We start from the raw sequence: 14,422 nt of genomic DNA, 5'->3' as shown, positions 1-14,422 counted from the left end.
CAATCAGATCAACAAATCACCAAACAGCAGGCAGAATTTTGCCATATTTATAAGGAGAATATGTCAGTACGTCCTGTGCTGATTGGACTGAACCACCTGTGGTTCAGCTGCAAGCACGTAGCCTGGAGCCTGAAAGATTTATTAATATAAGAATTCCTCTCAACACAAACAGCAACTAGGAGGCGTCCAAGAAAAGTTTCTGGTGCTAAAGATATAAAACTGTACACACAGTTGAGTGTTTGTGTTATTGTTCTTAGTGCCACAAGGGGGAGACAACACCTCACTGTTGCTACAGAGACACACACACACACAGTGTGTTGTTTACATGTGTGATGTTTGTTTGTGTTACAGTGGCTGCAAACCCAGAAGAGGATCCTCTCCAGAAAACTGCCAAAGTCCACCTGCCATGCTCAGACAGAAACGTTCAGGCAGAGATGTATCAGAGAGCAGCAGAGGTCCCTCCATCCTGTCATCACCTCCACCCAGGGGCCCTGATGGGCTCCCAGAGGGAGGACAACTTCACGGTTTGCAGCGGCCCCTCAGAGCTCACAGGAACTGAGGTGGGCGTAGGACTGCCTGCATGCATCTCAGTGACGGAGCACAGGATCCCACTTCCTGCCACAGAGCTGGGTGGCACCGCGTTAGTTACAACTAAAACTGTGTAGGGTTGTGCGTGTGTGTGTGTTTGTATTACTCATGTTGTGCTGCCAGGAATCCGACTGTGAGCAGATTGTGGGAAATCATCACAGTTTTGTTGGAAAAATCTCAAGACCCCACACTGAATCGCTGAGGTGTGTGAGGTTCTCTGGGAGGCAGTGGTCTGCAGGTCCAGAGCCAGCGAGTCCTCTGAGGTGATGAAAACGTGTGTTTACTGAAAACTTGTACTCACCGCATCCTGCACATGGTGAGATTTCTCTTCTACCATGTTTTTATGGTTTTTAAATAAGATTACAATGTTGTACAGCTGTTGTTTATAATACCAAGAAAAAGACAGAGGAATGTAGGCATTGTAAATAAATGTAAAATTTTAAACTTCAGAGTTGGACATCTGGGATTAATCACTGAATTTTAACTCAGATTGTTTTGTCAAAATTATGAGTCATAGTTTTAAGTCAGTCAAAACTAAGTCTAAGACTTTTTTTCTCTTAAGTCTGAGTTCACATCTGACACCAATGTCAGATTAAGGTCAGATTTCTGTGTGATTCTGGGAATAATAATTTGACTTTAAACTTAAAATGCTTACAGTTTTTTCAGATTAAACATTAAGGATATAAATTTTCCTCAAAATTCTGAAATTGGCATCACAAATATGTCAGATAAACACAAACAAATAAACAAATATGTACATTTTACAGTGCCCTTATCCCTCTTTTTGTACACTTTGTACAGTGTGGTTTTTTTTTAACATTACAAAGACAAAACAAAGAAACTGCTTTGGATGTAATGCCACATTTCAAACATTATTTAATAAAACACAAAAAGAAAAAAAATCATCACAGATGTATTTCTAATGCTGCGAAAACAACTGAAAACATATTGACAAGTGCTATTTGGACGTAGTTCCACTGTCTCTGCTGCAGAAAAAAGACTATTTACACGGTAAACCTTCGATCAGTGAGCTTCTTGCATCTGAATTCCAGTTTTTTTTTAAAAAAAGCATGCATATTTTAACCTGGTGTCATTTTTTAAAAACCCACCTAAAACAATCTTTCAGTTGGTGATGTGTCAAAAAAAGTGAGTCCCACACAATGAAGACAGGTCGTGAGGTCTGACTGAAACAGTTAATTTTAGGTGGAGGTGGAGAAAAGTGTGGGACAAACCAAATAAAAAAAAAAGCTGCTCAGTGGTCACAGGTACGTACTGGGGTTATCGGTGACGGCGAGGTGGAAGTACTCGGGCGGGCTGTCCTTCCTCAGGCTGCTGTTAGTGTCTCTCCAGCGGACTTTTGTGGACAGCGTCTTCCTCTTTTCGAAGCTCCCACGTTTCTTCAGGCTGGTCACGATCATCTCTGCCAGGTCCTGCTGGAGCCGCTGGAAGTTCTCCCTGAGACAGAAATGATGATGATGATGATGGTGGATGTGTGTAAAACCCAAACTATGAGTTGATTCGGCACACATATAGAGACAATTGGCCATTTCTGAGGCAGATCCTGGGAGATTTGTGCAGCATTTTGTAACTGCATGAGGCATCAGGCCTCTTCCTCAGGACTTCAAATTATACACTTAGAAATAAACCTTGATGAGACTCACGCTGTCGGTGGTGTCGGCAGGTTGTACTTTCCTCCAGTCACTCCTGTTAACCAGTATGTCATCTCTTTGCCTTTACCCTGTGGACACACACACACACACACACACAGTGACCACCTGTGCAGTGAGCTTCTACACATGAGAAGCAAACCTGCCTCACCTTCAGGTACGTCTCTCCTCTCTTTTCATACTCAAACTTGCAGTCCGTCCTCTGCAGGATGTTGATGGTTGATTGGCTGACGTGAATCCTCAGAGCTGAGAGGATAATGTGTTACCTCTGTGCAAACCTCAGAATGGGATTGTGTTACTACGTGTGTGTCTCTCTCTTACGCAAGCCTGTAGACTCCATGCGTGAAGCTGTGTTGACCGTGTCTCCGAAAAGACAGTAGCGAGGCATTTTGTTCCCGACCACGCCTGCTGCACAGGGTCCTACACACAGACACACAATAGAGTGCTTTAATTAGCATTTAATAAAAAATAAATCTTTTATGGTTTAAGGGTAATCATAAAAATGTTTCTTCATAAATTCCTAACATGGGACCTGAATGGACACCGATCCGGATCCACAGGGGGATTCCGGGAAGGTGCTGCAGCTCGAATGTCCCGACAAACGAAAGGATGTCCAGGGCCATGTGAGCGATGTCCACTGCGTGCCTGTCGCCGTTGCGTTTGGGCAAACCTGACGCCACCATGTATGCATCTCCTATTGTCTCAACCTGAGACACAATGAAAATAAAGCTTCATTAATAAAGACCGTAAACATAGAGAAGTAAGAACAAGTGATAAAGAAAACAAATGCAGGCTTCAGGTCAAAACATTAGTTAAAAAAGTGTGTAGTTACTCTCACTGCCAGAAGGGGGAGGCAAACACTCAGAAGCCTGAATTTAGATGGAGTCACCTTGTAGACGTCGTGGTGATCCAGGATGCTGTCAAAGTTCTTGTAGATGTCGTTGAGCATGTCGACCACCTCCATCGGGGTGCTGTAGTGGCACAGGGTGGTGAATCCCACGATGTCGCTGAAGTAGATGGTCACCTCCTCGAACAGCTCAGGCTCCACTCGGCCTGTCTCCTTCAGTGAGCGCACCACCGGGCTGAAGACACACATAAAGGTAACGTATAAAATGGTGGCTGTGCTTTCAGGCTGTTTAGATATGAGCTGATAGAATATAAAGATACCCAGGAAGCAGCATGAAGTTGAGGCGATCCGCTCTGTCCCTCTCAGCCTTGTACAAAGACGTCCTCTCCTCCACCAGGTTCTCAAGAGTCTTGGAGTACATCTGCAGACGTCGGATCAGGTTGTCCATGTACGTCTCAGTGGCTTGGTTGTGCAGGTTACTGTATCAGATAATAAAACACATCATATGTGGGGATAAAGTATGCAGACACCTCTGAGCCATGACCCAACGCTGGAAGAGAACCGGCACTGGGGCAGACTTGTAGTTACTTTCCTTCAGTTCATGTTATAAAAATGATTAAATGAAGGTGTGATGTGGACGAACCTGAAGATCTTCCCTAGTGTTGACTCTATTTTCTTAAAATCTGGTCTTCGCTCTGGGTCTTCATCCCAGCAGTTCTTTATGAGCATGTACAGCTGCAAACACCAACAGACACATAATAAGAGGAAACAACTCCACATCACTCAGAGTGTTACTGCAACAGCTTTTTACCTCGATCTCTCGGTCCGATGCACTGTCAAAGTTCAGATCAGGTCTGAAGATAGTCTCACCAGGATTCTGCACTCTGTAGATCTTCTCTACAGGATCAAACATCAATCAGTTGTAACACACGCGAGCAGATTCATCATTTTAACTCACTAAACGTGGCCTACCGGCTGTATTACAGCAGTACTGTGTGTAGAACGGGGCTTTCCTCATAAATATCTCGTGGGCGATGATGGCGTAGCTGTAGACGTCGCCTTTTGGAGACACCCCGTCTTTACGGAGATGCTCCGGAGCGGTCCACACGTCTGAAGGGAAGAAACGAGCAGAGAAAATGGAAACTAAACTCTCACATCTCTCACATCAAAATAAAACACGATAGAGAAGGAGATTAAAGCCTCACCTTTTCCTGGCTTCAGGATGGTATGGCAGCCAAAGTCTGTGATCTTGACCACCATCCGGTTGTCGACCACACAGTTGGTGGACTTGAGGCGACCGTGGACCGAGATGTTACTGGAGTGGAGGTACGACATGCCCTGCACATGGCAGATACACAAGAAGAGCACGTGAGGAGTGAGGAGGCGGGTATCATGAACGGTTACCGTGGCAACAGAAACACACATACCTTTGCTATGTCATACATGACTGATATCTTAAACTCCATGTCCATAAAGGTTTCATCTGGGTAGGAAATCCTGTCATTCAGAATGTACTGAGAAGAAAAAAAACATCTTTTATTACTTCTGTTTCTGCTTTTGTGGAAGTGTGAACTTGTCTGTGTGTGCGCTAAGATTTATGTGTCCTCATGTGCACACAGCGTTCTTTAAATTATCAGATGAACAGTAAAATCATTGTGAGCAGTGCAGAAAGGAGGCCACGATGCTCAGTCATAAACATCCACAACACACAGAGGTTTAGCATCACCTATGTGGATAAGTGCTGTTTACAGGTGTGTTTGCAGGACTCACTTCCTCATGAGCCAGTTCAAGTTATCACCTCAACCACAGATTACTCAGTGTGAGACAAGTAATAAAAACATTTATATTTGCAAATGTAGACTAAAAATAATCTACCTTTCCTTTTCCCGAATGTGTAAAGTTGTAGTCAGTAAAGTTATTAACAGAAATGCAGTAAAAATAAAAGCAAACATGTTTTGTTGCTGAGACTTTTGTTGCTGTTCTTACCCTCAGGGAGCCTCTCTGACAGAGCTCAAAAACTCCATACACACCGTACTCAAACTTCACCGTGCCGTAAAACTTGGTCAGGTTGTAGTAATCAATGCGCAGAAGCTGGAACGGGAAGACATGGAGGATCAATGTCCATGTATATTCCGTGTTGTATAAAATAAAACACAGAGGCGTCTTACAGTGTTGAGCTCAATTCTCTGGTCCTCGGTGAAGTCTCCATCTGTGTGCTTCAGCTCTTTCAGGATTACAGGCTGGACAGAAGAACGGCACACAGAGCGATCATCATCTTTTTATTCTTCCTCCTTCATTTAAACATTGATTTGTAGGATTTTGGCACCTTTTTGTCGTAGCGCCCTCGCTGCCTGAAGTACGTACTGTCCTTCCTCTTCCTATCTTCATCAATCTGTCACATGAACACACACATCTGATTTCATGTCCTCCTCTTAAACACATGCAGATGATGCATTTTTCAGCTTTTCATTTTGTTTTATTGGTCCGACGATCAGATTTATTGACAATAGGATGTTTACCTTCAGGGAGACCTCCTTCTCATCCAGAGGATCAATCATGTGCGGCTCAATGTGAGACCACTTCTTCTGTATGAGCCGCTCTTTTCTGTTCTGCCTAGAAGGATTCACACACACACATGCACATTAGTGAATTTTGATTCTAACTAAACGCTGCTTTATCTCTTCTTAATCAGCTTTGCTGATGCTAAAATGCTACATGTAGCAGCTGTAGTCACCTGTAGAAGATGAGAGCGATGGCTGTCACCACCACGACGCTGAAGCTCAGAACGATCACAATCAAATCCTGCAATTTAAACACTGGAAACAAACATACTATTACAACTTTTAACTGAAATACAATAACACATCATCAACATAAGTTTGAACATGTGGTACCGTCTGGATGTTGTGGCTTATCAGCAGGCAGGTAACCATCCTTCCACGGCAGGGCCGGGTTTATAGCTGCCCATATGGTTTGATTTTGTGATGTATCAAACAGCAGCAGAGTTTCATACTAAAAAAAAGAAACACAAGTATAAAAACACCTGTTCACCCTAACTTTGTTAACTGTTAGGTGGACAGCTGTCTCACCTTGCCAGTGGCAGTGGACGTGTATATCATGGTGAAGTTAACGTCTCTGTCACCGTACTCATCGAGCACATAGTGACCTCCCATTCCTGCAGCAAACCCATAAAGAGACAAGAAAATATGATTCATTTTATTACTATGCAAAAAACCGATACGATACGATACGATACGATACGATACGATACGATACGATACGATACGCAGTACAATACAGCACTAAGCTATACTTATGTATATGGTATGATATTTTAGGAGGCTGGGCTGGCACAATTGATTTTAATTTTATGCCTTCAACATGATTACTATTCATCTGACTACAGTTAAGTTGTATATAATTAGTTTGGTTGCCGTTGCTAGGCAATAAAACTATTACTACTAAACTACTACTACTACACCCGCTTTCTTCTTCTTCTTTTTTATTCTTCCGTACATTTATTTGGCAGCGTATCTTCAGCATACATTGAGTGATTTTAGCCTCCTACAAATTTCAAGGCTACATTCTAGTCTCAAAACGCTCATTAGATGCTGCTCTATCAAACTTGCATTCAGAATTGTCTAATTCCGAATCGTTTCCGCACGCCAGGCACTCAAATTTGGAGTGGTTTTTGAGGTTACATGGCTGTTACCATGGTGACAGGCTGACACAGGATCTGAATTGCTCTGATTCTCCAGCAATCACTAGCACTTTTCTAGTGATTTGAATTGCCGATCCTCATTCCATGCTCTCTGTACACATGTTGAGATTCTTTTCATGTGTTTGTTAACCTTAATTTGTTATTAGTGAACATAAGTACCATAAAAGGTGGCGTTTCCAAACGGGTTGTCCATCAGAGGCACGTCGTAAGTTGTCTCATTTTCTCTCTGGCTGAGTAGCCACTCTCTGGTCATTTTGCCAAACAGCAGAGCTCCATCATGATACCCAGCCACATAATCATTTATCTGCATAGAAAACAGCTCTCTTAGCACATGCAGTTCAACTCAAATAAATAAAAGTTTTGGGTGTGTGACGTGTAGTTCACCGTGTCATTGTGTGTAGCGGAAAACCCATAGGTGAAGTTCCTCGGTGGCAGCGTGAGCACCACCACATCTTGCATAACATTTAACGATGTTGTGTTGATGTAATAATCAGGGCTGTAAAAGGATCACAAAACAAACTTTGTGGTAACTGTAGGAAAAAAAAAATGGTAAAGTCATCATCACCAAGCTTACTTGTAAACATCCAGGAGAATAAACATGATGTCTTCATGAAGCTCAGGCACCTTCTCCTTTATGAAAACAATGTCATCAATGGTCCCACATAGGATGAAAACTAAAATGAAAAAAAAAATCAGTTTCACAGTAAAATGAAGTAGAATTTGGCGGCAATAAAACGTACAGTATAACAAAATGTCGGATGAAGAACTTCAAGAGCTGAGAAAAGCTGCAACCACTTGAGACTATAATGTCCAGCCCAGATGTGACAGCTATCATTTCCAAATCTTAAGACAAGTACTTAAAACTAAACTGAAGAGACAGGACGTGAACTCCAACCTCTAGGGTGAATTACCAATCTGCTGCCACCATGTGATGAGTGTGTTTTACTGGCCTCATCACATATGTTGTTCTGGTCTTTTTTGTAAGGAGAGAAGTGAGGCAAGGCAATGGCAAGGAGTCAAAAACATATTTTGACCCATTTAAAAAACTGATTTTTGTGTAACAAGGTCATAAGTGACCTGCTGGTGGCGCTACAGCTGGAGGAGAGAATACCTGAGAACATCTAAATAAGATTTTAATGACACTTTTATGACAAAAGACACCCACTGTTGCTGTGCCTGTTCTTATCCCCGAGTGCATCAAACAGTTCTTTCTCTGAACGCAGCATCTCTCTATGAGTGTTTGAGGCAAAGTTGGCAGAGGGGGCTTCCAGTGCGTTGATATACCTGTGACGATAACAAGGGGACATGAAAAGATGGCGCATCACACTAAACCAGTGCAGCGGGGACACGGGTCTCACCAGAAACAGTCCTCTGAGGCGTTGTTCGCGGCTTTCTTGTAGACATACACATTCTTCCAGGCCCTCTTGAATGTCAATGTTTCATTTACAAAGTGGACAAGCAAGTCAGAGACTTTTCGAGCCGGCGGCAGAGTTCGGGTCAGGTTGGGCTTGTAGTCGCAGGAGAGGCCGAAGCTCCCAGCAGAGATGATGGGAATGCTCAGGCTCAGGCCGATCTCTTCACTGAGGCAGAGAAGAGAAGAAAAGGTCAAACCTCAGAAGGCTGTTCAGCTCGGCTTGATAAGGGAAACCGTCGTACTTACTCTACTAACTGGAAGGTGGCAAAAGTGCAGGAAGGGCCCAGCATGACACACCCAACTTCACGATTATTCTGCAGAAAGTTGATATTTAATATTTCATTGATCATGTGGAACTACAACAATGAGACTCTTTTCCTTTAAACTCTCCCCTACTTTAGTCTGACACTGCACCATGATACCTTCCTGCATGTGTAACTGTGCCAACTCACAGCTCATCCAGGGATAATAAAACCACAAAAAGGGAACTTATACAGCACAGGAAAAAAATATCTTACATGAGGACACCAAACATCTCATTGATTTCACCTTTTACCACACTTACGTGTAGCCTCTTGAGTATGGACACCCCCTCACAGGTGCTGCTCCCGCAGCCCTGCCGATTGTACACAGACGTGTTAAATCCATTGAAGTTAGCCGTCAGAGTGAAGTTTAATCCTTGGGCCATGAAAAAAAAAAGATAAGAGTTATTAATATTTCAAAAAAAAAGTCCTTAGTGTGTGTGGGCTATTAAGATTAGATTAGACTGACCTTATCTGCTACTGGTGAATAAAATTGCCTCCCACATAAAATGTCAAGAATTTTATTTACAACAGCGGCATTAAAAATAACGGTCTTATTATCTATGATGTTGTGCTCTATTTGTCACCTTTACACCACTATGTGACCCATTTATTTTGTGAGTAGCACTGCTCAAACAACAACTTTGTTTTTTTTCATCTGGAAAATCATTTGAAAAACTGTGAATGACTCATCCTACACTAGGGGCTTGTACTAATTTTTTATCCAATCAGGTAGTTTCTTACATTTTTAAGTATCTCCCTACTCCTGAGTCAGCACAGCACAGGCAAACCAATGTGTCACTAAAAAAAGCTCGGAGCTTGGGTCATCCAGGAGAGGCTCAGTGAAGAACCTCTGTAACCTCTGAGTTGAGGTGCTTTGAGCACCCTGTTAGGATGCTTCCTAGACACCTTTCTAGCAAGATGTTCCAAGCATGTCCAACCAGGAGGAGACCCTGAAGCAGATCCAGGACAAGGTGGAGGGACTATATCCCTCAGCTTCCCTGCTGTATCCCACCGGAACAGCTGGAGGAGGTGACTAAGGAGTGTGAGGTCTGGGTTTCCCTGCTTAGGCTGCTAGCCCCCTAAACCTGATCCCAGATTGGATGGATTTCACTGCTACATTATGGATCTGAGACCAAAATCAGGAAGTACATCAGTACTAATACTGAGGCCTTTAATCAACATATTCTAGAAGCACCCATGAAAGTGCTACAGGGAATTAAGTGCAAAATAATTCCTCTTAAATGATCAAGAGATCTTCTTCATAGGCATATTTGATCCTTCTCAACATTGTTTAAGTTGACATCTCAAGTCAACAGGATTCACAAAAACTGGCTGCTGCCATCTTGGTTCTCCTCGTCTTTGATATTTTTAGTTAAACTGTGATGTAAACCCGTATCTCGTCCATTCTGTCCATACCTTGCCTTAAGTTCTCCTGCCTGTCCTTTTCAATAGCTCGCTCCACGGCGGCCTGTACAAACGGCCGACTCCATTCATATGTGTTGTCCTCCAGTAGCACAACGTTCATGGTGTATTTACGGTCTGGTGACAAACACTGTTCCAGGATCCTGTTGGCAACCACTGCCATTATCAACACTCCCAGGTAAGGTAAGCTGTGCAAGCTGTTCATGTCGGTGTTGTTTTTCTCCTTTTCTCTCGGAATTCTGCGTCGTCTCCAGTTTCAGGAGACCAAGACTGGTTTTACATTTGTCCACAAGATCAGATCCTCTCCACTGTCCAAAAAAGGGGATGTAGATGTCAAACTAATCCAACATCACGATAAGACAACAACTTTAGTGGAAGATCCTCACCCCTGCAAAGACCAAAATACAGATGTCTCCTCACAGCTGCTTCCTTTCGGTAACGAGATATATAATATCCTCTATATAATATCCTCCACCTTAGTACTACCTGTCTTCCATGCGTTAATGAACAACTGTCAACTGACAGTCGGTGCGCAATTCAGAGGGAGGGCAGGGCAAGGAAAAAACTCCCACACTCCATCTGGGCTGACACCTTGTTTAGAAAGATCGTAATTCATCCTGTTTGTAAACTGCCAGCATAAACCTGTTCCCGCATTATGATCGGACAAAAATAATGTCATCTATTTCTGCAACAATTGTGCAAATATAGAGCATTGTGTAGACTGTAGACACGGTGTAATCAGTGCGACTCATGTAGACTACTGTTTAAGCAGAGGCGGAGAGGGGGGGCTTGCACCATGAGAGAGGCAAAGGTCACAGAGGGCCATAAAAGTGAAGGCTTGAGCAGAGCTGATAAATATTGTCAGCTATAAAAGCAGGGTGGATTAAGCCTGTAAAAGTCTTGCTTGTAACCAGCGTCAAATCAAAGTGACAGAAAAAAAACAGCTTAAATCGTCACAGTCCAACGCTGACATGAAATCAATGCTGAGGATTATCTGTCTTTAAACTATTCATGTTCCTGTGTTGGCAGCATGGCTCTATCTTGACTTTTGAATGGATCACTGAGATGTCATTTTGTACCACAGACATGATTTCTTCTCTCCATTAAATTTCTCCAAGTGAAATTTCTCAACAGCTGGTGTTATCAGCCGTGTCATCTGAGGAGTGTCATCTGACTTTCATGTGTTATTGTCCAAGAGCGTAAAACCAAGGCGTCTGGACTCATTTCCACGTAGCTTTGTCAGTTCTACTAAATGATGAAGCCACTCATAGGAGCACCGAAACATCTTCAGAAAGCTATGAGTCCAATCATCATCTCTGTCGTCATGGTGACCACTGAGCTCCTCCTCCTCCATCCTGTTGGAGAGGTGTCAGTGTGAGGGTGTAGATCAGGTGACCAGGTGTTGGATGATGGTGGACTTGTGGTCTGAACCTTGTTGGTCTCCTCCTGTAGCTGTCTCAGAGATCAGTGTAGTCGGCCCCTGTAACAGTGTGACCCTTTTCCAGGTGGTCCAGCAGCAGAAAACAGAGACCATCACCTTGATGCAGACCTCACTGATTTGGAGACTCTGTCTGTTTCCACTGTTTGGATTGTTCTCTGCTCTCTGGTTGGAGGTGGTGGACCCAAGTCTGATCCATGGTTACAGATTGCTGCAGAAATCTCTCAGCATCCACTTCAGATATTGTGACAGATATTTTGTTGTGTGCAAATGTTCTCTGTTGTGGATAGCTGCATGAACATGTTCCTGGGAGATACCAAGCTCTGTGCCAGTGTACTGCTGCGTTGTTAGATCAGACCTTGTGGACATGTTTACATGAAGACACAGGTCCAGCCCTGATCTGTCCCATCCGAGTACCATCTGAAGGAGAAGTTGACTGTAAATGCACGTGGGGATTATGTTGAAAAATAGGTGTTCTACCTTCAACTTTTCCTACTTCAGGCCACAAACTTATCAATCACCACTTGCAATCTCACTTTTCATCACATAAAACAAACAACAAGCAAATTCATCACGTGTTCAACACTCCCAGCTGTACATCACACCACCTCCTGTCCGGCTGTCACCTTACAGGGTCGTAAACATCTTAAACAAACACACACATGACACTGTAATAGCACGGTAGGCTTGGGGGACACAGTCATTTGGTCCCATTACAGTTTCACACAGCGAGGCTGTCTATTAGTGTGTACACAGGCAGAGGAAACGGTAATGTGTTAAAAGGAACCAGTCTCTTGCAATGTAACAGCAGTTTAACACCGTCTGTCATTTTTAGTCTGAGAAAATGGTTTCAGAGCACTTTCCCCTCAGACTGAGAGCAGATAAGACGCCTGTTCAAACGGAGATCCTGACACCTGAACTCACAGAGTACACAGACAGACAGGTGGTTCCGTATGTAGACGACATGCACACATACAACAAGCATTACTGTAATCCAAAATATTTGTCATTAATTAATTTACACGTGTTAATTATGTGTAACTATACATACCACTTAGGTGTGTTTGCAGATTTATTGGCACACAAAATTAGTTGTTCTTAAAGCCCTGTTCACACTGGAGAAAATCAATCCAGCTAGAGTGGGATTGAATCCGGATAGCCTTTAAATTGGATACGTTCAGACCTATTTTCAATCACACACGTGTGTCCGCGCTCAATCCAGTTTAACCCGGCTTCTTTGTTGTCCTCCGAACCAGTAGGTGGCGCCTCATAAAATATGTTAACCGCACAGATTATTTTACGAATAATAAAGATTAGCAAGTATCCAAGCTATGATCAGCCAGCCCGCTGTAACTTAGCCACTTCCGTCAGTTTTCAGTTTTCCTGTAATGCTGGCTGATACAAAAATAAACAAATGGATAGCAAACTAATTTAGTGGACAGACGTGTGGCTATAACAGATGTTATGCAGTCAGCCAGTCACCTGTAACCTAGCTACACTATGTAGATCTGGCATTGGTTCCTTCATAAAGTTAGCTGATAAAGTAAATACCAGAGGGCTGGATGGCTTAATTAGCAACTAGATCATCCCTGTTTAGATGCTGTTATTCACTCAAAACAGTATTTTGCAATGACAGGTAGCTAGCAAGTTAGTTAGCGTTGCATACTTAGGCCACAGGCAGTTACAGACAACTAAGAAACTCATGGAAGGTCCCTATCTTTAGATCAAAACACAATCTTTTCACACACTGGGAGGTTTAAAGACAGAAAAGTTGTACTCTCTACAAGGGGTAGAAGCTGTGAGACCCTGTCTGCTGTGTTCAAATAAAGAGTCATGTTAAAAAATAAGAAGCTAATGATTAGACTGTTTATGATTAGTCAACAGTTGCTGCCTCATTCCTTGCAGCTTACAGACCATTCTCTTCTCTAAATAACTGAGTGACAATGGTGTCAATTCAATATTTCTGTAAAATATACAAATACATAAAGGTTTAAACAACAACAAACCTGCATAAAGGGGTCACGCTGTTTTGTGTCCAGACATTATCTCTTATTTTGAAATTCAGGTCTTTACAGTGGTGATTTATGACCGCTGTGAGAAGATAAAACATGCAGGTGAGTTATGGTGCCTGCATTAATCCTGTCAGCTGTGGCAAAACTGTCATTGCATGTTATTAAAGAATTAGTGTGATTGCTCTGACATCTGAACACCTGGAAGTTATTTTGATGTAAACAGATGAGCCTGTAAGGACCAACACAAAACATTTAATCAGAAGTAAATGAAATACATATTTTAAAGTTTATACTTCTGGTCGGATATGACATTTCTTTCAGTATTTCTCTTTCGGTTGAATTAAAATATTATCTTTTAATGCTTACAAATAAAACACCTCCTCTAGTAATGTTATCATCTGTCTTCCTCTGCTGCCCTCTTGTGGCTGTGATAATACACTGCAGAAATAATAATTGTGTACACATCACATCACATCAAAGATATGCTATATGTCATATAATCAATATAATATAATATATAATCAAAATACCATCTATGATTAGATTTTTTAATCATGACATACATTATATTTTTTATTTGACTTTTTTCCATTAAGGTTTTTACAGTAGATTTGGTTATTTCTCTTACTGTTAGCTTTCTAATGCTAATTTTTTTATGTGTCTTAAATCAATTCAATGCCTCCTCGTTCTCATTTTGTTGACAAAATTTTAACAAAATGTATAAAACTAGAAAAGGGCATTTCCTGAAGAATTTGATTGCTGCAGCTGAAGCATTGCTTTGAACGCTGATGTGAAGGATTGCTCTGAATTGCTGGAGAATCAGAGCAATTCATGGCTTTGTATGCCTCTGTGTGTCAGCCTGTCACCATGGTAACAGCAGGAGACCTAACAAACCACTCCAACTTTGAGAGCCTGGCGTGTGGGAAACGATTCGGAATTAGAAGATTCTGAATACAAGTTTGATAGAGCAGCATCTAATGAGCGTGAATAACAATAAGAAAGAGGGTG

The 14,422-nt window shown here is 42.3% G+C and overlaps 1 protein-coding gene across 2 annotated transcripts; it reads right to left on the bottom strand.

Annotated features, from left to right (window-relative positions):
- Positions 1-1,371: 1,371 nt before the first annotated feature.
- gucy2ca (guanylate cyclase 2Ca) lies at positions 1,372-10,464 on the bottom strand. 2 transcript variants are annotated; one of them, XM_028411726.1, is made up of 28 exons: positions 10,351-10,464; positions 9,959-10,272; positions 8,803-8,915; positions 8,484-8,551; positions 8,182-8,403; positions 7,989-8,107; positions 7,398-7,497; positions 7,208-7,319; positions 6,983-7,127; positions 6,192-6,277; positions 5,997-6,114; positions 5,837-5,918; positions 5,622-5,715; positions 5,429-5,494; positions 5,271-5,342; positions 5,089-5,193; positions 4,530-4,616; positions 4,308-4,440; positions 4,075-4,212; positions 3,914-3,999; positions 3,746-3,837; positions 3,423-3,581; positions 3,145-3,337; positions 2,788-2,962; positions 2,577-2,675; positions 2,407-2,501; positions 2,250-2,326; positions 1,848-2,043 (listed from the first exon to the last, which is right to left on the bottom strand). In XM_028411726.1, exons 2-28 carry the CDS (start codon positions 10,167-10,169, stop codon positions 1,848-1,850), a joined length of 3,243 nt encoding a protein of 1,080 aa, XP_028267527.1. In that variant the 5' UTR covers positions 10,170-10,272; positions 10,351-10,464. The 2 variants fall into 2 exon arrangements, with proteins under 2 accessions (XP_028267528.1, XP_028267527.1); XM_028411727.1 differs by lacking the exon at positions 10,351-10,464 and having other exon boundaries at positions 1,372-2,043; positions 9,959-10,169.
- Between the last annotated feature and the right edge of the window lie 3,958 nt (positions 10,465-14,422).

This window comes from Parambassis ranga, chromosome 8, assembly GCF_900634625.1.
Source record: "Parambassis ranga chromosome 8, fParRan2.1, whole genome shotgun sequence".
Classification (NCBI taxonomy): domain Eukaryota; kingdom Metazoa; phylum Chordata; class Actinopteri; family Ambassidae; genus Parambassis; species Parambassis ranga.
This window is presented reverse-complemented; position numbering and strand designations above follow the sequence as displayed.

What these genes read in the sequence shown, in the direction of transcription:
- gucy2ca (XM_028411726.1), bottom strand. Translation starts at nt 10,169, where the DNA reads ATGAACAGCTTGCACAGCTTACCTTACCTGGGAGTGTTGATAATGGCA. An exon ending in GCCACCTTCCAGTTAGTAGA is followed by an intron (nt 8,404 to 8,483) that starts GTAAGTACGACG and finishes TCTCTGCCTCAG; the next exon opens with TGAAGAGATCGGCCTGAGCC. An exon ending in ACACTAGGGAAGATCTTCAG is followed by an intron (nt 3,582 to 3,745) that starts GTTCGTCCACAT and finishes TATCTGATACAG; the next exon opens with TAACCTGCACAACCAAGCCA.